The sequence below is a fragment of the Aythya ferina genome (genome assembly GCF_964211825.1).
Source record: "Aythya ferina genome assembly, chromosome: 4".
In the NCBI taxonomy this organism is placed as follows: domain Eukaryota; kingdom Metazoa; phylum Chordata; class Aves; order Anseriformes; family Anatidae; genus Aythya; species Aythya ferina.
Genome location: NC_140300.1, coordinates 6,225,203 through 6,246,807, shown reverse-complemented (window position 1 = coordinate 6,246,807; position 21,605 = coordinate 6,225,203). Strand labels below are relative to the sequence as shown.

General features: G+C 43.5%; 2 protein-coding genes across 3 annotated transcripts in view; one reads left to right on the top strand and one right to left on the bottom strand.

Annotated features, from left to right (window-relative positions):
* The window catches only part of POLR1A (RNA polymerase I subunit A), a 32,329-nt gene extending 29,309 nt beyond the window's left edge, over nucleotides 1-3,020 (bottom strand). Inside the window, exons 1-6 of the mRNA XM_084517989.1 lie at nucleotides 2,863-3,020; nucleotides 2,175-2,379; nucleotides 1,403-1,552; nucleotides 1,210-1,317; nucleotides 304-389; nucleotides 72-181 (exon numbers count right to left, since the gene is read on the bottom strand). Coding sequence (XP_084374115.1) covers nucleotides 72-181; nucleotides 304-389; nucleotides 1,210-1,317; nucleotides 1,403-1,552; nucleotides 2,175-2,379; nucleotides 2,863-2,939 — 736 coding nt within the window. The 5' untranslated portion in view covers nucleotides 2,940-3,020. The remainder of the gene's footprint in view (nucleotides 1-71; nucleotides 182-303; nucleotides 390-1,209; nucleotides 1,318-1,402; nucleotides 1,553-2,174; nucleotides 2,380-2,862) is intronic.
* A 91-nt stretch (nucleotides 3,021-3,111) lies between these two features.
* PTCD3 (pentatricopeptide repeat domain 3) lies at nucleotides 3,112-21,177 on the top strand. 2 transcript variants are annotated; one of them, XM_084517994.1, is made up of 24 exons: nucleotides 3,112-3,223; nucleotides 4,439-4,485; nucleotides 5,490-5,529; nucleotides 6,700-6,745; nucleotides 7,389-7,457; nucleotides 8,627-8,731; nucleotides 9,166-9,289; nucleotides 10,341-10,459; nucleotides 11,212-11,285; nucleotides 11,576-11,663; nucleotides 11,779-11,839; nucleotides 12,125-12,207; nucleotides 12,865-13,009; nucleotides 14,024-14,074; nucleotides 14,964-15,047; nucleotides 15,637-15,665; nucleotides 15,890-15,993; nucleotides 17,175-17,253; nucleotides 17,347-17,437; nucleotides 17,840-17,925; nucleotides 18,389-18,537; nucleotides 18,924-18,965; nucleotides 20,002-20,160; nucleotides 20,479-21,177. In XM_084517994.1, the coding sequence occupies exons 1-24, from the start codon at nucleotides 3,153-3,155 to the stop codon at nucleotides 20,558-20,560; spliced, it is 2,028 nt and encodes a 675-aa protein (XP_084374120.1). In that variant the 5' UTR covers nucleotides 3,112-3,152; the 3' UTR covers nucleotides 20,561-21,177. The 2 variants fall into 2 exon arrangements, with proteins under 2 accessions (XP_084374120.1, XP_084374121.1); XM_084517995.1 differs by lacking the exon at nucleotides 3,112-3,223 and adding an exon at nucleotides 3,626-3,812.
* Nucleotides 21,178-21,605: the final 428 nt, after the last annotated feature.

Genomic DNA, 21,605 nt, shown 5'->3' with positions numbered 1-21,605 from the left:
GGGACCAAGGTTCATATGAAATACCCAACTGGATGAGACAACAGCTACAGTCAGGATGGCAAATATTTTACCTGCTGGCTCATCCACGGTGCCTTTCTCTCCTGACTTACGATACACTGTGGAAGGATAAGTTACTGTCAGCTTGCTGTTATGTTCTTTTCGCACCAGTGACCTTCTAGATCTAAAAAAAAAAAAAAAAAAAGAGATAAAAGATAAAAACAAAAGGTAAAAAAGGGTTAATACAAAGACTTATAACATTTTACTCTACATCACCTATTTACTTCCTCGTGTAGTTAAACTTACTTGCAGTTTGGGCATCTCTTTGAAGTCATATGTGCTTTCCAGAACTGTGCTATCAGTTTATTTCTACACTCACAAACATTTTTTACCTGATAAAGAGAGGAATTAAAAATATTGAAAATAATTAAAATAATTTAAAACATTTGACACAAGTTTATTAAACTACCTAATTTACATCAAACTCAGCATTACACACACAATCCCAACATTCATCTCCCTGCTTTTAAAATTTATCAATAATCTTTAATCTTCAAGTCAGTGCCAAATTATAAAGCTTTTTCTAATTAGAGGTCTTCTCCAATCTAAAAGCTAGAAGATTGACCAAAATCACTCTTCTTTTGACTGCTCGTGAATACATGAGTTCCAAAGCTTTTCAGGTTGGTTTTGAAAAAAAAACAAGTTTAAGGAACTAAATTTGGCTCATAGGTAAATCTGCTCTAAGATGGTAAAACTTAGTAATATTTCTTTTACTAACATTGTACATTAAACTGCATTTAAAATAAAAGAATTCAATTACAATCATGTAATTTAAAAGTTTTTAATGTATGTTATGCTGCAAAACTGCTGGATGCGTGAGTTCAAAAGTGTTCTGCAGCTCAGAACAGCTGGCACATTGTGCAGAGGTATCACTAGCTGCAGGTAACGTACTGACAGAAACATGAGACATAAAAACATCTCCATTAGAAAACAAATCATATTTTATATAAACCTAATAGTTACTCTAAGTTCTTATAGGCCAGCAAAGAAAATATTTTTAAGCTTAATTTTGGACATTATGCTCTAAATATAACACACTTCAGATCTCAGAGACAAAATCTGAAGTCTATGTAGTCAGAGACTTTCTTGTGCACATGGCTGTATTAAAAGGACAAAATCTGGTATCCTCAGAGGAGTGCTGATTCTACTTACATTTGAACACTGATCGCTTGGTTCTTGGCTTTGCAACATTTCATGGACATGGTGGTTTAACTCTTCTTCAATTTCTAGAGCTGTTGCATCTGCACTTTGCTCTAAAAACTGAAAGAAAAGGAATAGGTAAGGATAAGTCTATATTTACATTAGTATCAACTCAAAAAGGGATGGAAAAAGACAGAGTACTTGCCCTGTTCAGGACGACTTCAAGATCATGGACAGCATGAAGCAGCCCATTCTCCAGAACCTTCAGCTGACTCAGTAGTAAGTGAACCACAGCTCGAGTACATGTCAGCATGTGACAGTTCAAACAAGAACCTCGAATTAGAAGGTATAATTTCTGGGAAGAAAAGAGGAAAAAGTTATCCTAGTAGATATATTAGCTCACACACACATTGTCACTCAGCACATTGCTGGAGAGGTTGTTGAGTCTTATCCATGCTGGCACTGTTTTCTGGAATAAGTTGTTTGGAATAAGGGGACCTATAGGGACAAATATACAAATATTGCTATTCTGAGCTCAAACATGTCCTGAGTGTCCAGGAAGTACTTGGAGATTCTAAGGTAAAAGAAGGTAGCTGTTCATCTAAGTTTGCAGTAGCAATTTAAAGAGAACAAGTACTAGTTGTTACTGTGCCATCTATTTAATTAAGCCATTAGACCCTGCAGTTGGCGATACGGTTTGGTGATCAACACTCCCCGCTCTTGCTTATCGATAGTGCACAAAATAATAGCTACAGCAAAGCACATATTTTGCAAGAGTCTACGAAGTCTATTTTCATTGAACTATCATGACACAACAAAGCTTTTCTACTACGTTTACTGGTTATTAAACGGAAATACAGTTAAAATAAGAGAAAAAACAGATTTTAGTACCTTTTCTGTTTTTAAGGACTACAAACTATTGCAGCTTGAACACCATCAGCCATTTCACCTGTGAGACAATAATTAAGCACACTTACATCAAAAAACAGGGGGTTGTAGACAGTCAGAGGCAGCTCTATGTGGCCAAAATGACCCGGGCAGTTGCTGAAGTTCTGCATGCAAGTTGCACAGGCTTCTTTGGAATCTGGAGGTCCCAACGCCAGGTCGTACAGCCCGTTGACAGACGGATTGCCCACATTATCCAGGTACTGAGGATCTGTTATGGCTTTCACACTCAGCTTCCTGAAGATGAGAGAAAAGGACAAAAATCAGCTGGAGCCAACAGCTAAGCTGCACAGACTTGAATATGAGCAGTAGCATCGGCATTTAGCACCTGGGTGACTTTTTTAGTGATAAAAACACATTTTTAAGAGCATGTTGGACACACAACAGGGATTTATGCATGGTTAACCACATTGTCTGGGTACAGTTACTCATAAAACAGTAAATATTTATTTTAGATTTTTGCTAATAACCTTTACTCGCCGCCTCTTGGCCCCCACAGCCCCACAGGGAGCCCAGGGAGAACCCATGGGCCACCATCACTGAGGGCCAGCTCGCACCGGGACTACAGCTCCCAGCATGCCTCACGGCCCTACCCCATAGAGCCCAGCCGGAGCCCCCGCGCAAAGCACCCTGGGAGTTGTAGTCCTCCACCCACTTGCAAACCTGTTCAGGGCACGGCGGGGGGGGGGGGGAAGGAACAAACCTGCCTCGGCTGCTCACCTGATCTCCTCAGCCGTGTACATCCCGAAGGACACCCTGGCGAACCGCCACCACGGCACCACCTTGGGCGGCCTCATGGCGAAGGGGCGAGCTGCTTTCCCCCGGCCGCTGCGCCACGGGCGGAACCACGCGGGGAAGCAGCGGAGGGGGGGGGACGGGAAGGGGCGAGGCGGCGCCGGGACGTACCACGGCTGAGGGGAGGAGGCGGGGGCAGGGCTGGCGTCCCCTCCCCGCCTCGGCAGTGGTACGGCCCCGCCTCCCAGGAGGCGCTGCGCGGTGAGGGGGCCGGCATGGCGGCCGGGCGGCTGGCGGCGGGCTCTTGGCGGCAGGCGGTGGCGCTGGGCAGGCGGAGGGGCTACCGGTAAGGGCTGGGCGGCCGGTAAAGGGCGAGCCCTCGGCGGGGTGGGGGAAAAGGGGCCGGGGGCGGTGGGGCCGTGAGGAAGGAGCCCCTGAGGGAGGGACGGGGGGGAAGGGGGGGAGTGAGGCGGGAAACGCCGCGCATGCGCCCTGGGGGTGGGTCCGCGCCGCTGGGCTCTGCGCATGCGCGGCCTCGGGGCTGCCCCTGAGGGGGCTTTGGGGGGGGGGGGTTGTGAGGGGATTCTGTCAGGTTTGGGGGGGTTTCGAGGCTCTTTTTTGTTTCCTGAGGGGGTTTGAGATGGTAAAGTGGTTCTTTTCCCTGAAAAAGGGACAGGTCGAGTGAAAGGGTCTTGCGCTAGTTGTATCACCTGCTTGGGGGCCAAATTCTGAGGTGGGGGGGTCATAAACGGTCGTATTAACGTGTGGATTGATAAGGGTCAGTTTTAGCTGTTCGTGGCGCTTCAAACCACAAAAACACCCTGGTAGTGTCCCCTTTAGGGTCAAGGTCAGCATTAAAGGCCGTTTCCCTGTTAGAGTTTCAGTAAGGCTTTAGTGTTGGAACATTCCATGAGGAGTGGAAAAAGTACCATAATGTAAGGATTTTTTTGTTTGTTTGTTTTACATTAAAAGCAGTAAAATCTGAACAATTGTAAGAAGGCCTTGTGTCCAACTCTGACTTGGGTGCAAGCACAGCAGAGCAAGTTGATGCAAATGTGCTTTCTACAGCCCTGTGTGCATGAGTGAGCTCTGAGCCCTGTAGGGGCTGGGTGCCTGGAAGCAAATGGGACTGATGTCACTACATCCCATCTCATGGTATTCCACTTGTATAAACGCACCGTGCTTGTCTAAAGTACTTATGGAAAGGTCCTGCTTTCAGCTAGATTCTATCTCTAAAACATAGACTGGCTCTTCTAATTTCCATTCAGGATTTTCTTTCTGAGATGTTCACGAAAACTAAAGGCATGATACCCTCCCTAAACAATCACATTTATCCAGTGCAGTTTTATTTCCATACCCTCTCATCTCCAGAAATCAGTGCAATAATAGAATCATCAAATATGAGTTTTATAATAGTCATTTGGGGTTACTAACAATACAACATTTCCGGTTACATTTTCCTCATTAACGTTTTAATTTTGACTCGTAGTCTAGAATCTCATTAATCTGGTTTTGCTATATTAGCGTGACTGCTATACACTGAAAACTGTTTGGTTTATAGGTGCTCTTCCAGTAGTACAGCTCACAAGGCTGCTGAAAACATAGAAGGTATGGTAGTTCAATTACTTGTTTCTTCCCTTTTTTTTCTTTCTTTTTTTTAATTTTCACACCATATACTCTGTCATGAGATAAAGAAGACACTAAACACCCTCTTCTCTTTCCCCTCATCTTCATTGTGAAGAGCTGGCTTAATTTGTTTGATTACCCTTATCACCAGCCAGCTCTGATCAGAGAGCATGAACTGAATTGTTCACTTCCATCAGCTGTCCAGCTGCTCCTTGAAAAAGAATAAAATTGATAGTGACAACATCCAATAGCAAGGAGTTTTTCACCTTAATCCTCGGAGTTTTCTTCTCCACATTCTGTACCATATTGCTGCTACGGGCTGTGGGAGAGGAGCAGACGGCTCATGGAAGAATCAATACAGAGGCAGTGGGAAAAGCACCTCTGCAGTGCTTTTGGAGGTTGTAATCAGGACTTCCTGCATCTTCCTTTGTGAATGAGTTTGCTACAGGGCTTTGCTCACTACCTCTAGATTCTTTTGGCACTGTCTTTTTGTCTTTGCTGGGAAGATTGACTTTGTTTAGCTCTTTGTGCCATCAGTTGGTGTCAGGCTGGAGGAGCTGGAAGTGGAGAGGGTGCTTTACTGCAGTACTCAGGCGAGCTGAATTGGGGAAGACAAATGGGCAGAGGCAGCAGACTTCAAAGTGGGGGACTGAGAGCAGGAAAGCAAAGGACTGGGAAGGTTGGAGCTCAAGCTGTAAGGTACAGGAGAAGGATGGTTGAGGAAATGTGGATGTGTAAGTGGATAGATCTCTTCGAGGTAGGGAAAAAAAACTGATCCTGTCTCTGTGCAGGACTGCTGATCTCCCTGCCAGCCTTTTCTGTTACCACCACCGCAATAAATTGTGGCCTATGCCAGACTCTGGTTTTGAAGACTTTCCTGAAATCTTTTCAGCAATATTAGCTCAAATCATCAACTTTGATCAGGTCAGGGTTTTCTCTGGACACCTGTTAGCATTTAATAAAAACTTTAATATTGTTTCTCATAGATACTCAAGAAGAAATTGTGATTCCACGAAGGAAAACCTGGTGAGTGTTTACTGTTGGAATATTTCTTGGCCTGCAAAAAAAAAATAAAAATCATTGCTAGACAGCTGAACGTAACCTGTCTGTGAATGAGACTGGAACATGGCTGTACCAAAACCAGTCTTGCATTGCTGTCTACTACAAGAGATTTGTTTTTTCCTCTAGGAGAAAACATGCTCTTTATCTTGGTTATGATTAGTACTTCACTTGAATGTGTACAACAAAGATGAAAAGGAAAAATAGGTTTGCTGTAATCTTAGATTTAATGCTCCAGGAGGAGTGGTTGCTGCTGACTGGAGGCTCTGGGAATATTCTTGGCTCTTCCCCTTAATGCAGAGCATGCACAACCTGTTTCTGCCCTCTCTTTCAAAAAAAAAAATTATAAGAATTGTAAGCAGTTACTTTACAAAAGATTGTGTTTGCTCGAAATCTGCAAAATCAATTTAATTTGGCTGCCTGCATGTAGGAATGTTTCTTTCAGTGAAATAAACATGGCCATCGGTAGCCTGCTGAATGAAATCCTGTTCAGAAATAATACAGCTGAACAAAATCTATTTTGTTATGATTCTCCTAGTACTCTAAAGCAGTTAAGCTGAAATTGCATGACTGTACCACAAAAAATAAAGTAATAGCTAAATGGTGTCTGTATTCAAACCCCAAATAAGACCACCTTCACCTAAACGCTGTCAGCTTGAAACACAACTAAAGTCTTAAGGATCCACAGGCAGGGGAGTCGCAAGCAGTGTAGGTTCTTTTGTTGCTTTTGTTTTCCTCCCAAGATTCTTCTTAGAGAGAGGGCCTCGTGTATCTCATCCCTCAGAGCTGGGATAGCCCTAAGGGGCTCTGAGAGGAGCTTTCCAGGGATTTTTTTCTGTGTCCCTTCCCTGTGTTCTCTCTTTCAGAATGGATAGTGAGGTAACTGGTGGTAGCAGGAAATACACAAATTCTTCTGGTTTTCCTCAAGTCTTTTTTTTCCCTGTAGTTCCAGGAGTGTGTCTGGTTTTGCATTTAAATCTTCTATCTCTTGAGAAAAGTGCTGTTTTCTAAGTGAAGCAAACCCACTATTCTAGAACTGAAGATCCTTACAGGCTGTGATAATCCTGTACTTATTTTGTAATACATAGAACTAAAAATCTGCAACCCAGCATTAATCAAAGCTTCTTTTACATTTAGGGATAAACTAGCAGTCCTCCAAACATTGGCTTCTACTGTGAATAGGGTAAGTAGTTTTGTTATGATCGCGGATACAGGTTGGGTTGTTCATCCTCTCAAATGCTGGCCTGTCACTCTAGAGGCTTATACTTCTGCCTTGGCCAGAAATGAAAGACAAGATTTTTGCATTTGTTTTTTACAAGGTCTTCTCTTTTGCTCAACACTTCTTGTTGTGTCCTTAAACTCTCTTTCTAGTACAAAGAGAGCTGGAACTTACTGTAGTTAAAAATATCACAGGAAAGGCTTTAATATTTTGACAAGACTTTTGCTAAAATCAGGAGCAAGTTCTTTTACCAGTTTAGCTTTCCAGTCCCGTCTGCCTCTTGCCCATCTCAGTCCAGAACGTCAGCCTTCCAAAGAGCAATCAGTGTCTACTCCTGCTGGGCAGCAATTAATGCTGTGGTGCTTTTCTTAAACACTGTCTGGAACTCTGGAAATTGAATCTGATCCTGCAAGTCCCTCAGATCTCCTGAGGCAATTAAAGCTGCGGGTCCTGCTTGCTTACAAGTGGAATTCTTGTAAAATGCAAATCGTGTTGGTTATGATGGAACTGTTCATCGTGCCTGCAATCCCTTGAAGGTGTGTGATAACTACAGCATGCCTGCGTTCATAACTGAAAGCGTTTCAGTCCTGGGTTCTCCTTTCTACAGGATCCTACTGCTGCTCATTATATGTTCCAGGATGACCCTTACCTGATGCCAAGAAATTCAGCTAATGCTGTGAGTATTTCCTTTGGAATCCTTTAAAGTTTCTCCCTCCTTTGCCCAGGCTATGAGAATGTTATCTATTTGAAGCCTTGTTTTAATTACAGAAGAAAATGAAAGATCAGAATTCTCTTTGGAATTCCTGTTCTCATTTCCCCTCTGTGTATGTATGAACACACGTGACTGTAACATTTTTCTAGACAAAGCCACCCTGCATGCACAAAGTTACCTTTTTTTTTCCCCTGCAGTGTAGGGACCTTCTGTCTGCCACAGCTCTGTTAATATTCCTGAATAAGCGGTATTGCAAGTGTTGAACTAAACCATAAGCACAAAATCTCAATTTGAATTATATCTGAATTAAAACACGGATGGTTACTGGTGTGCCTGTTACTGCCTACATTTAATTAGTTGTTGTGGCCAACTGCCAGGAATTGTATTCACAGAACAGCTATTTGGTAACATAGATTTATGGAAATAGTAATGAGACAATAATAAAAGGAAGAGGGAAAGGAGTCTGTCCGTGATGTTACCTTTGCATAAGATTAAAAAGTGCAAAGCTGAGGCAGGAGAAAGCAGAACTGAAAATAAGGGCAAGAAGAAAGTACTGTGTGTGGTACTAAGATACATTTTGGCAAGGCAGTGATAGGACTAGGAGAGGACTTCAGCAGTTCTTTGGCATGCCGGCCATGCAGTGAGGCCAGAGGAAGGTGAAGGAGGCTTTCAAATGCCCTAAGTTGTAAAAGAAGCAGTGAAGGAGGAGCTGACTGTAGAACTTCAGGAAAAGCTGCGAATGAGAATTGGGTGATGCCAGTGATCCTCTTGAAAGTGAAAAATACAGAAACTTCCTCGTGTCATACCTCTAAAAAGAGAGATGAACTTGACCTTGAGGTAGTAATGCAACAGTTCAGATGCATCTGATACAGAACTTCATTCCTTGACTAATACCGTAGCAGTAAATGACTGTCTCATTTAAAGAACAAACATCCTAAACTTTGCATAATACCAGAAGATTCATGCGGCATGTTGTCCTGTCCTTGTGTTTTTATGAAGAGCTGAAAATACAATGTGTGCTTAATTTGATCCCATCAGAACGCTGAGTGTTACAGAAAATGTTTTTCCTCACACTGATCTTTTTAGTTACATGTTTCTTTATCAAACTCTTGTTCTCTCTCCTTCCTATGCAGCGCCTGCTTTCATTGTCAAAGGAGTCGGGGAGAAATGCTGCAAAATACATTATTAAGCAATTTCCTCAATATTTTGACAAGATTCTTGCAGAACCTAATGTACCAGTAAGCTTTTTGCTTTTCATTTCCATCATATTTGTTCTGTTGGGTAGTGAAATCAACTGTTAGACTGGGCAGAAACTAATGGAAAAAGATAATCTTGATAACTGGTTTGTAAACAGCTATGAAAGAAATAGTGGTTTCAGTGTTTTCAAGGTGAAACTGAAGTAGATTCAACATCATGCAGGTTCTTCAGATAAAAGTAAGGAAAGAAATGCTGCTTAGATGTTGACTTGTGTGTAGGAAAGCGGGAGATGAGGATGCGTGCCCTTCATCACCACAAGGACTGTTGCTGTTGGGCTGGGAGAGCCTAATAAAGGCTCTTGGCCAATGAAAAATAATCAAAGCAGGGTAGTGGGTGAAGAACTAAACGTACTTGATCAGTGTTTCAACAATGAGAAGGTTTGAGCATGTGCTTAACTTGTCCTCTGTGCTTTCAGTGCTTGATGCCCGTGACTCTCACACCTCAGCTTGAAGGAGTGAACGAGGAAGCTCTAAGAGAGCGCATCAACCTCCGGATGGTGAAAGCCTCTGTGGACCTGTTCGATCAGCTCCTGCAAGCAGGTGTGTGGCTGCCTGCCACGTTCTGAGCTGCAGCTCTACTTAAGTTGTTGAAAAAGTGTTTTAGTAGATGGCACGGGGTAACATAAGTTAGTCACCTACTGGAACTGTAAAGGTAACTGCTTCATGTGTTCACATTCATCTTGTCTGCTTGAATTTGGCTGTCAGGGAGCGTAGTTTAGCCCATACATAATAAGAGAATTCTGTGCTGCTTGATGCAACTACATCCAGAGTGTGTGTGGAGACCTAGGCTTCATACGGAGGCAGTTTTCATGACCACATTACTAATTTTTTTGTGACTGTCATTGCTCTGGTGAACTGTTTCTCCAGAATTATTAGGCCTTCCCTATCAGTGGCTTGTCTGATGTCGTTTTGGTGACACAGAACAAGGAGTTTCCTGACCAAGAGACAGGTGATACAAGGTGCTACTAAGCTGTTTACTGCTGTGGTAGACTGGTTCAGCATACCAGCTGAGTGCCCCATCTGTGCCCTGCCCGCAGTAAATGAGTCTTTTTTGGTTCCTCCTTACTCTGGATCTTACCTCTGTTGTGGACAAAAGGGGAGTAAACACTAGAAAATGAACTGCCACAGCCTCTGAAGGAGGAAAACTTACTGGGAAGGCGAGACCTTCTCATTCCCACTGAAAGATGGAAAGAAGATTGCATCAAACCACTCTTTTGTTGGCTTTAAATCTATTTCATAGGAAATGTCTCCTTGGAGTAGTGAAAAGCACTCGATGTTCCAGTTGCAGTGGTGTTTGTGTTTGTGGTGATTCTCAGTTTCAGCTGCTAGCCGTCACTCCCTTCTCCCACTTGATCAGGAAAGCTCTACCCTTTCTGTGGCATTAATAGAAAAACAGATAGGGTTGTTTAATTAAAATAGACTTCTGCTGTAAGTGGTTCCAAGGAAATCTTAATTTCATACCTCAGTTTAACAGACTTGCTAGAAAACATCTAGAGAACCAAGTGGTGGTCAAAGATGCCCTGACAAGGCTGTACATTGAACAGTGTGCTTTTTACTTTCTCTGACTGCTGTACGTCATTATTTCCTGTAGGTACCCCTGTATCTCTGGAGACCACAAACAGCCTTCTAGATTTGTTATGCTTCTATGGAGATGGAAAATCTGTTCAGGAAGAACAACGTGAAGAGAAAGAGGATTTGGAAGAATCAGGGGTATGAAAAACATGTTGAGTTCTATTTATTTATTTCATAAGTTGTAAGAGTGTGTGGAGGTGATGTCAAGATCTTTGTACTGGGATTCCCTAACTGGAAGATGGTGTGAGGTGGGTCAGATGCAGTCAATGTTCCCTGGAAGTACAGGAGCTATAAAAATCCCGTGCCTGACCTACTAGCAAAAGTAGTTTTCCCTAAAGATGAACTTCACAGCTAGAACCCTACATCAGCTTAGTTCTGCTGACATGTTTAAACACATTTTTCCCACTGCCAGCTTTGGTTTTATAGATTACCTCCAATGGCAGCTTCTAGTATATCTAACATAGACGAACATGGCCATTTTATTTGAGTCCAAACCCTAAAATCTGTGTTTTAATGAAGTTGAGAGCTCAGAGTTATCAGGTCATTGGGTCAGCAGAAAATGCATTACATACGACCTGTCCCTGGGGGGATTGAGGGAGAAAGGGTTTTATACGTGATGTGATACAGTCTAAGTATTTCCAACAGCTCCACAAATTATATATAATTTGCCTCATGAGTAGGTTTAGTAACATAAACAGGATTCTTGATTTAACTAGTTTCCCAAACATCAGAATGCAAATCATTTTAATGTAACTCATTTTAAAAAAAACAACAGCTTTGCTAGCTTATAAATAGCTATTGAACTTCTTTGTTACCAAAACATATCGTTGGATGTTTATTGAGAACTTTGAATTGTGAGAAACTCATTTCTGCAAAAAAAATCTCTTCAGGTGAATGCTTCAGAGCAGAAAACTCCAAAGAGACCACTCCAAAGAGGTCCACGCTCATCTGGCTCTAGATGGAGGTATAAAAATGTTGCTGATATTCTTGCATTCAGTGGACTGTGCATTTGTGTTGTTATAAAACTGAGTTAAAGCCCATACTTGCAGGCGTTATTTGTTAAATACAGCTCCTTTGAAAGTGCTGGTGGAGGTCTAATAAGTAATTGTAGACTAGCTCAAAGGATGAGGATTAATATATTTGAATGTCAGCCCCTAGAGGTACAGCCCATAATTTTGTTTTGTATTTCAAATTGTTTTCATAAAGGTATCTGTAATTGAGTTCTTTAACATCCAGCTTGTTTGTTGATTCTAGGGAGAACAACGATGCTGAAAGGATATTTAAGATAATGCCAGAGAGGAATGCACACTCCTATTGCACTATGATCCGTGGGATGGCCAAGGTAAAGTCACCTTTCAGTGTTGAGAGGTATTTTTTAACTTGCTGAAATCTCACACAGAGAGTTTATTTTCTTTGTTCATTGTTTGATAGTTTATTTTTCTTTGTTCATTTTCCAGCATGGGGCTTCTGCTAAAGCTTACGACATGTACACAGAGTTGCTGAATGAAAGGCACAAGGGTAAGAGCCTGCTTCTTTTGGTTTATGGTCTTCTGAGTAGCAGAAATGAGTTGTTGGGTATGTGAATATTTCTTTCATGGCAATGATGATTGGCGCAGGGGTACGGACCTCAGCTAGATCATGGGAGCTGAATGCAAACTCTTTATTTCAGTGCAGCTGGCGTGTGGCTGGCTCACTGGAAACAGATTTGCATGAGAACTTCGCCAGAAACTGAGCCATGTTGTAACAAACTGCTCTCTTTAGATGACAGTTGTCAGTTAAAGTGAATTATCTTACATTTTTCAGCCGATGTGCAGACGTTCAATGCACTGATCGCAGCAGTCCCGTTTCTGAAGGACAAGTCCCCAGAAAGATGGGAATTAGTCAAGGTAAGGAGGTAAAAAGGAAGAGGTAGGAGTATGGGGGCTGGCTCTGCATTATTGGTACAAGTTTGCAGTTGTTACAAAGCTCATTTTTTAGCATGGGTTTTGTAAGGTACTAATACCTGCTACGAAGGAATTTTGCTAGTTTAAGAACGCAAACTAACTGCAAAGGAGTGAAAAATGTACAAAACCCAACCTTGTCCTTGCAGAACAGTTTGCCTTCTGAGAACTTACTAATCCGAGAGCTGCCCAGCCAGAAAGTAATCAGGGAAATTATGATGGGAGATAATTAAGAACTCCTCTCTGAATTGCAATTCATAGTGTTGTGATGGAAATGGAATTTTGAGGGGTAACATTAGAGGTTCCAGTTCTATTGACATAACAGTGGTAAGGAAGGTTAGTAAGAAAACAATTTTCTTGATATTCTGGACATCAACCTCCAAGATCAAATGTGATGCAACTTTGTAGTCTTGTTTCTCCTTGAAATTAATTAAAGATTAGATCGTACTTCCCTAATAAACGATAGTTGAGGCAGTGTTGTTCACTTGCGGGGTGTGAGAAGGATTAGGTTGGCGAAATGCATCTGTATCCGCCTGAAAGTGGAACTGTGATCCGTGATGTATGAATCCCTGAGGATTTGTGTGTGTTTTGTTGTCTTTGAAGGTCTTCTTGAATCACATGGTGCAACAGGAAGTGCAGCCAAACTTGCTAACGTTTAATGCTGTGCTGAAGACTCTGAGGCGGTGTGGTGGCCTAGGCAGAAGTGTGGCTATATCAGTACTAAAGGAGATGGAAGCACTCAAAATTGGTAAGAGAACCAGAACACCACCTCCAGAACAGCTAGCTTAAGAGCTCAGCAACAAGCAACACAGCGTTTCCAGCTGTAGGGAAAAAGTTCAAGGCCAGGGGAAAAAAGTATTTCTGTGTTCTTGATTTTGCTGATTTTCTCTCCTTTTGTGGGAGAACCGAGACAGAAAAAGGTGTAATTTTTAGTTGTGGCCTGCAGATTTTAAATTGAATTGTTGTTTTCAGAGTCTCTGTTCTCTATTGATTGCTAATTACAAGGTCGTGGGTGCATTTAGCCCCTTGGGACAAGTAATGAAGCATTTTGGTGTTACAGTCCCTTAGTTGAGGAGCATGTTTGTCATTACATCACTAGCTGTAGTTACATCGAGCTGCTTGAGGACAGGTGTGTGTATGCAGTGGGAAGTAGGTCCTAGCCCACGTGCTATTTCTCGACTGTATCCTTACTGCAGTATTATGGTAGAAATAGTAAATAATACAAACACACTCACAGCAGTCAGCTGAGTTTGTTAATTTCCTATCAATCAAGGAATCAATCTAATGAGCCACCCAAGCCGTTTGAGTTTTGTGTATCTACACTGTACAGAAGAAAAGCTTTTGATGTAGATGTTCTGGTGATGCCATCCACTTTTTAAAAAGCAGGGAATATCCGCACAGCTGATGTGACGTTGTAGAGTGCACCTTGACTTGTAACATGCCTGCTGATACAGTAGGGAGATGCTAATGAGCAGAGTGGAAACCTAGGTATGGAATATTGCTGCTGTTAATTTAGAGCAGGAAGCTTGGCTGCTTGTCCTGCAGCAACGTGATGCTCCAGCTGATGGTCCACCCTCAGATAACGTTTTTCAGAATTGTAACATGTGGTTGAGGGCTGGTCCAGCGTTAGGGTGGAAAGGGAGAGCGATGATAGAGCAAATTCTGCATGTTGCCTGACTAGAAGGCGTGGGGACTGAGTTAGCTTGGGCATAAAGCTCAGCCAAGAATACCAAAGTAACCTCAATGTTTTTTTTCTTTTCAGAGCCTAGCCTTGCAACGTATGAACATCTTCTCTTTATTTTTTATAGAGCTGGTAGGTGCAGTATCAACTTGTCTGTGAGTGTGTCCTGTCTAACACCTGCTTTAAATGCTCTCCAGGTGTCATGGATGAAAGCTGTTGATTTAGGACATAAAATACTTCTTCTTATGTGTGTAATCCTAGTGTTAACTGTTCAGTCTGATTCTACTTGAGTGAAGAAAAAGTTAGAGAGTATCCTAACCTCTTACAGGGAAGAAAGAGACCTCGTGCTTTGAGAACTGGCAAAACTGGAAAGAAAACCCCTTTCCATTTGTACCTTCAAATTGGTATAGCTAAAGAGCAAATGCTGCTCAGTCTCTGTGGAGGCTGGGTCTGAGTGCAATGTGATTTTATAGACTGTTTACTCACAGGGAAGAAAGCGCACAAGGATTTTGTTTTTCTGGAACAGTTCTGTGCTTTGGAGCTGTCTTGAAATAGTTGTGGTAGAAGGCAGGAGCCCAGCTGTTGGAGATCCTTTAGCCACAAATCCTTTGGCATGGGAAGAGAACAGACACGGTAGTCATTACTGCAGTCCTTGGGTTAGAACGTGTTTGGAGGAGTTGCTCTGGAATTTTTTTTATTGTTTGTTTTTGGAATGCATTGCTTTTCTCAGAGCTGCCTTCAAACAAGCTTCCTGATCTGTTGGACTCCTTGCTAGAAAGTACTCATCTCTGCCTGAACCTGCCCTGATTTTCTGTGAAAATATGGTGATACTAGGGCAACTTGTAGTGCAAATAATACTACAGCTCATGTGGAACACGACAAATAGGGGCACAGACAGGAGATTCTCAACATTTGTTTTGTAATTGTGGTGCTAGTTTCCATTTCCATAGTATCTTTGCAAACTCTGTACCAATGGAGCACATAGCACAACTGTCATATTGTTCGTCTGTTTGCCCTGCAGTTGATCTTGGCCCGTCCAGCATCATATCTGAGGTGCTGGAGGATGTTGAAAAGAGGAGTTTCACTGCCCAGGACCCTGATGATGGTACGAACTTCAATATATCTGACAACCTGCATTGCTTAAACATCTCTGAAGAGTCAGCTAGTGAATTCCAAGTAGTCCTAGCCAGCTGGAAAGAATGTGTGTGGCTTGCTTTTACCAACCTCTTCTGATACATTTGCATATTTTGGGGCAGCTCTGGGGTGTACTAAAGAGGTGGGTGACCTGCCTGAACACTTACCTCTGTTGCATAACGAAGGAGGAGGGTGAAATGGCTGACCTTTTTTTTTTTTTTTTATTTTTATTTTTAAACTTGCCTGTCTTACAAATATTGCTGGTTTGGGTCAAATGAGAATGTAGCTTTTGTAAAACCTCCCACATTCAAACAGATCATCTGCTTAAATTTGAAATCTGGCTCCAAAAGCCCAGCAGTGTAATTGCCCCCAGAACATTGGCTGGCAACCATGGCAGAGTTTCCACACAAAGTCAGAATCCCTGCTGTGTTGTCAAATTTAGCTACAGATTCAGCTTTTTAATTGAAGATGTCTCATCTGTCCCGTGGGAGGCTGGGTTAATGAGCTACTGTATGTCCCTTTGAAAGGAGGAAACTAACAGTTCATTTTTCCCATTTCAGCCAATTTTTTTGCCACTGCTATGCAAGTGGTAAGTACCTCTTCCCTGCGGTCACAATTCCTTTGAGCCCTCCAGCTGTTTCAGAATTGCCTGTGAGATTTCCAGCCTGTCTCATATGATATAGCACTCAGCATCTTTCCTTTTTTCACCTGTGTTTGTCACCTCCTGTAACTTTGCTCCATAATTCTATGTTGTGGGTTTATGTAATGTGTTACATTTGGTACATTCTTTAAAATCTGACTGGTTTATTGCAGTGCTGCGACCTTAAGGATATCAAGCTTGCTTATCGGTTAAATAAGGCAATGGAGAAGGGAGATAACTGGAAATTCTTGGACATGTCTCAGTTAAATTCCTACTGGTGAGTGAAGTGCAGCTTTTATTTGGTGTCTTGTGTATTGTTATCAATTTGAATGTAAAGTAGAATTCAGACCTTGTACAGAATGCTTCTTTGTTGAATATCGTCTAGCAATTATATGTGCACTTTGGGAATTAGGTGATGAAGTACCTCTTAAGAACAGTGATAGCTTAGGATGTATTTTTGGTTTGTTGCCTTTTCCAAACCGAAAGTGTCTTGGAGTGTGAGAAGTCAGATGAATTCATGAGCTCATAAATGTCAGAAGGCTAAATGTGTAAAACAGATCGTAGATGATCATCAAACTGTTTGTCATGCCTCTTCAGTGGTCCCTTGTGTTATAGGAAAACTGTTGTCCAGCCAAGAGGCCAGGGAAGGAACAGAAGTTCTGTAACCCAGACCCTCCACTGCCTAGCTTAGCTCAATCCCCCTGCCACAACTCCACTAACCAGCTGAATTTTCTGCAGCCCTGTTGGCCACTTAGCATGGCAGTTCAGGAGGTGGCTGTGGTGGATGCACCAAACCAGCACACACAGCAGGACCAGCTCTCTGCGTGCAGCTTTAGAGAGACATAGCAGGGCACCAGGTGTGTCTAGGCACCAAACTCTCAAGTAATTTTATTATTTGCCTGTGTAACCAAGGCATCTGAACCATCTTGACCAATGTCATCAACTGCTGTAGTCACTGAATGTAATTAAGCACTTGGATCAGGCTGATTTGAAGAAAAGCCTGCTAAGACATTGCAACTGGAGATGCTCCAGTAAGTTCATGAAAATAATTACCATCAAAATAAGATGCAGTTTCAGAGGTGATTCTTACAACCTGGCCTTGTTTAGCCTGTAAGTAAATCAAGAAAAAATAATGGAAATTAATCTCAAGTGGTTTCTTACCTGAAATATATTCAAGAGGGGTTCAGGTACCTCAAACTTGCCATCAGGCAGAAAAGGTGCATTGTTTAGGGACTTTAAAATGCAGTGGCCCACTTCTAATTCTGACAATAACCTAGTGTCACTGCAAAGTTCTCCCCCAAAAATGCTACTGCTTGTTTTAATTGTAGTTTTGCAGTCGTACAGTGAAACTTCCATGATATGCAACACAATTATGATCAGAGCACCATCGTTTGACTGGCCCTTCTCTGGTTCCAATGATATAATTGGTACTGAACCAGCATTTTTTCCTTCCCATAGGTCAAAATTCTTTTCACTGTTGTGTATGATGGAACAAATTGATGTTGTGTTGAAATGGTACAGAGAAATGCCCCCTTCGGTAAGTGTGTATCTTATTGTAAGCAAGCTTTCAAGCTTTAGAATGAAGAAAGGGCACGGTTACAGTTCATTGAAGTGATTCTTCCTTCCTCAGCTCTTCTATCCAAGTCCTAAAAATATCGTGGACCTCCTTCAAGCGCTGGATGCAGCCAATCACTTGGAAGCAATTCCATCAGTCTGGGAAGGTCAGTGATAGCCACGTGGTCGCGTAGCCAGCTCCTCTGGTGGGGACTGGAGGAGTGAGCAGTGGGAGAACTTCCTGGTGCTCAGAGTAGCCACACTGAGATGCTTTGTCATGAGGGACGTTGTTGCTGAGTACAGTGGTGAGGTTACTTCATTAGAGAAAGTCTGTGCTATCAGCTCTGCCTGTTGCAGGGAGCGTGGCTGTGCCATGTTATGCCATAAATGCTGGTGATAGTTAAATGTCAGTGTCTTGGAAAACTGAATGCTCCCCAGATAGCACCTTAACCAACAGTCCAGGTTTAATTCAATTTAAATTCTTTGCACCTTAAACAGGGGAAACAAATGCAGATTCAGGCTCTAGCACATAGAAAATATCCTACTAACTGTTGTCTTTATCTAAACAGATATGAAACTGCTTGGGTTTAATAGGAGACAAGACCTGTTGGAAGAGATTTTGTCTTTGATGAGCAGAGATACGCATCCTGAAGAGGTAGGGGAGCCCAGTGAAAAGCACAGATGCGTGTCCCTGTTTCTGTATATGACGCAGACTGTATTTGAGCTGTGTTACTGTCCCTGGACCTTAGAGATCCCATTGCTGTGCATATGCTGGTACAAGTTCTCAGATCTGTGTGAGCTTGTGCAGGTCTGCTAAGCTCTCCAGGTTGTGCTCAACTTGTAGAGAAACCTCAAACTGACATAAAAGAGGATCGCTTCCATACCGGGGTCTGGAAGAGGAACCCAGCCCAGCAGTGAGGGCTGCTGAGCCAATTGTCCTGACATAAGAGGGTTTTTTTGTTTGTTTTGGTTTCTGCCAGGATTAACTGCTGTTAATTCAGAGCATGAAATCACATCGGGACAGACCTGTAGTGTACGCAGAGGGTGTTGGAGGATGGCATTGAAGAGAATGCGCTGATTCAAGAGATGTTGGAATTAACATCACGATCTTTTCACAGACTCAGCTGGCATTTGCCAAGTGTGCTGAAGACATCAAAAATGTCCACGAGCAATCCTGGAGGGAGCAGGCCCCGTTGGCGTGGACGGGCAGCGCGCTGGGCCACGTCGCCGTGTTGTTCTCCAGGGTTGGGAGGACGCAGGACGCCTGGTACGTGTGTGGCTGTCGTCAAGGCTTAACCGCAGAAACCAAAGCTCAGTGACTGATGTTCTGTTGTTTAACATGCTTTCTTTGTGCTGGTTTCTTTGAAACAAAGAAGTGACAAGTACCTTTCTAAAGATTTTAAACTTGTCATCAGTCACACTTCTGATGTTTCATGCAGTCTTTAACACGTTCAGTGATGTTAGCTGGCGTACGTTGCATCTGTGAGAATACAGCATGGGAACTGTTCCAAACCCGGGGGAATGGCTCTTCAGGAAACACAGAGCTTGCCTGGGTTTCAGCAAGGGTTTCTCTAAGAGATTTAATACCTGTTTTCTTCCTCTGTGTGTATTTTGTTTCATATATTGTTTTTGTTTGTTTTTTCTTCTGAACAGGAAGGTGATAGAGCGTTTCCAGCAAGCCAACAGGATTCCCACGTGAGTGTACCTATGTTCTGACTTCAGGTGCCAAGTCCCCCGTTGCTTGGGATCTTGCATTTCTATTACAACCAACAGTAGTGCTCCATGTCTTACTGCCAGTGTGTGTTTGTCCCTGTGGGCTCGGGTGTTTGTTTATCCAGCTGATGCATTCTGAGACCTTCCTGCCTCCCAGGAAAGGTGAAGATGGAAAGGAAAGTTTGTGGGGTCGATCCTTAAGATGTCATTGAACGAAGCTGTGGGACATGGAGAATGGTGTCACTGATTAAGTCTGTGTTGGAAGTCAGTTTAAGCAGCATTCCTGAGAACATCTCACTTCCCATGTGCTCAGAAAAAAATCTGATGCGGTGTTAAGTAAGCACTGGTGCCTCAGAGATGTCTGGATTTCTGAAGACAAGTTTATCAAGTCAGATCCTAAATTTTCATGTCACCCTGTTAAGCTCCAACAGCTTTTTTTCTAAGGGTTTTTATGAAAAATTTATCTTTTTGAAGAAGCAAACAACTTCTAAGGAATATAGTGTGTTTTAGGGACAAAAACTGCTTGGTGCTTCCGTAAGTGAACACCTTAGGTGTGGTGTTGGAGATGCATCACGTTCTCTGTGGCCTCCTGCACCTCTTGGGGTGTTTGGTACTGAGGGCAGCAGGTGACAGCACTTGTTGGTTCTGCAGACGCCTGCCAGTGTAGCCAGGGAAGATTGATTCTGCCAAGCCACCTCAGAGCCTTGTCTCAGTTTGGGGAATAAGGAAAGGGGAACAATTCTCCTTGAGAAGTTGTGGTGGCTTGTGGCTGCCGTGGATTATGGATGTGAAAGGAAGGAGCTTCCCCTGCTGTTAGCAAATGGGTGTAAGGGCTCTCCTAGTTGAAATGTCCCTTGCTCCCCACTGCACGAGCTGCAGATTTGTTTCCCTGCTGAGAGGCAAGAAAGGTGTCTCCAGCAACTGTCACGGGTGATGAAGTGGCAGAGCCAGCACTTGAGGTGGGGCCCCACGATTCAGTGGGGGCCCCACAATCAGTCGCTTTCCTTTCCTCTTGCAGTGACCGGGTGATGGACGAGTTCTTGAACTGTGCTAAACAAACCAATTCCCCCGACGAGGCAATTAAGCTGGTGAAGCTGGCAGTGTCCCTCGGGCTGGCTTCAGCACAAAGGCTTAAAAGCAGAGCGGAGAAGGAATTTGAACTCTCTGAAAGCCAGAGGTAAGTCGGAGTACTTGTCCCTACTGCTAAAGGGGTGTAGTAGGTGAGTGTCAGAGGGGTAATTTCCTGTGCGGAGCCTTCTCTTCGGCTGGGGTGTTAGAGAACTGGCTTTCAGAACGACGTGCCTTTATACTGGCTGATGGATTCACCCCCCAAAAAATAACCCCTCAATTTTTGATGCTATTCCACCTGGGAGGAGATGTAGCCCCTGTTATGGGGTTACCTGTGCCCGCTGCTCAGCTCTGTTATTATGGGGAAAGGGATTACAAAAGGCTGCACCGGGGGACTGATGCTGACTGAAGGGTTTAAAATTTACAGGAAGGCCTTGGAGAGCATCCAGCCCGACAGTGACAGCAGCGATAGCGATAGTGACAGTGACAGCGACAGTGACAGCAACTAGCTGTCCTCCTGCCTTCCCTGTGTGAAATCAAGGAGCAGCTGCAGCTGTGGTGTCAGGAGGCTCCCCCAAGAAGTGAAACCCCTGAAGAGACGGCTTCTGGGAGCTGCCAAGAGCTGATTTCTCCCCAGTGCTGCAGCATTCCAGGCCGTTCCCACGGGTAACCTCTTCACGAGAGGACGTTGTCCTCTGCAGAGCAGCCAAGAAGTTGTCCTCTTTCACGGTTTTGGGGACGTCAAGGTGGGCTGGGGTGCCCAGCGGTCCCTTCCATGCCTCTCGCACCGTGCCTGAAGCGCCAGGGGCTGCAGGGACAGAGGAGTGCTGTGTTCTGGGAGCTGCTCAGCACGCACAGCTCCGTGAGCAAGACTCTTCCTGGGCCTCCTGTGGTGTCAACCTGTGCTGGATTTAATTCCTTTCATGCTAATGTTCATGAATGACTTAAAAATGATGTTCAATCGGTATGTAAACACTGTAAGTAACACAGCGTTCATCACCTGTGTTTTTTTTCCTCACCCTTTTTGGGGTTTGGGGACAGGCTTTGGACTGTAGAGGCTAAAAAGCTGCAGTTTGTTAGCCTGTACAGCTGGAGATTGCCACATTAATAAATGGCTGACACTAAATACAGCTGTCTTGTGATCATCCCTGAGCAAAAATTGTTGATTACAGCATTTCTGCTGGTCTGTGAGAGACCACAGAGTGAAGTTTGTATGGAATAGAGCAAAAAAGTTGAGGAGACTGGAAAGATGGACAACTGCTCTTCTGTTCTCTGCTGTGCAGTCAGCCAGCCCTCATGGCAGTGTTACTGCACCCGTTCTCAGCTCGTAAAGGAATGGTGGAAGGTTTTTTGAGATAGTTTATGAACTTGCAAAGAAGCTCCTCACTACTAAACCCTGTCCTAGCGGTGGAGGAATTAACAGCTGCCTGCCTTTGACCTTGGTGTGCCCGATGCTGCAGCACAAGTCAGAGCTCACTGCAGTGGGAGGCACTTGAGGGATAATCCAGTAATGAGCTTGGGACACAGCAGCTGCTGCAGGCACAACTCCAACTT

Coding starts and splice junctions, on each gene's coding strand:
- PTCD3 (XM_084517994.1), top strand. CDS start 3,153: ATGGCGGCCGGGCGGCTGGCGGCGGGCTCTTGGCGGCAGGCGGTGGCG. Junction 11,286..11,575: donor TCATCTGGCTCTAGATGGAG/GTATAAAAATGT, acceptor TGTTGATTCTAG/GGAGAACAACGATGCTGAAA. Junction 17,254..17,346: donor ACAGAGAAATGCCCCCTTCG/GTAAGTGTGTAT, acceptor TTCCTTCCTCAG/CTCTTCTATCCAAGTCCTAA.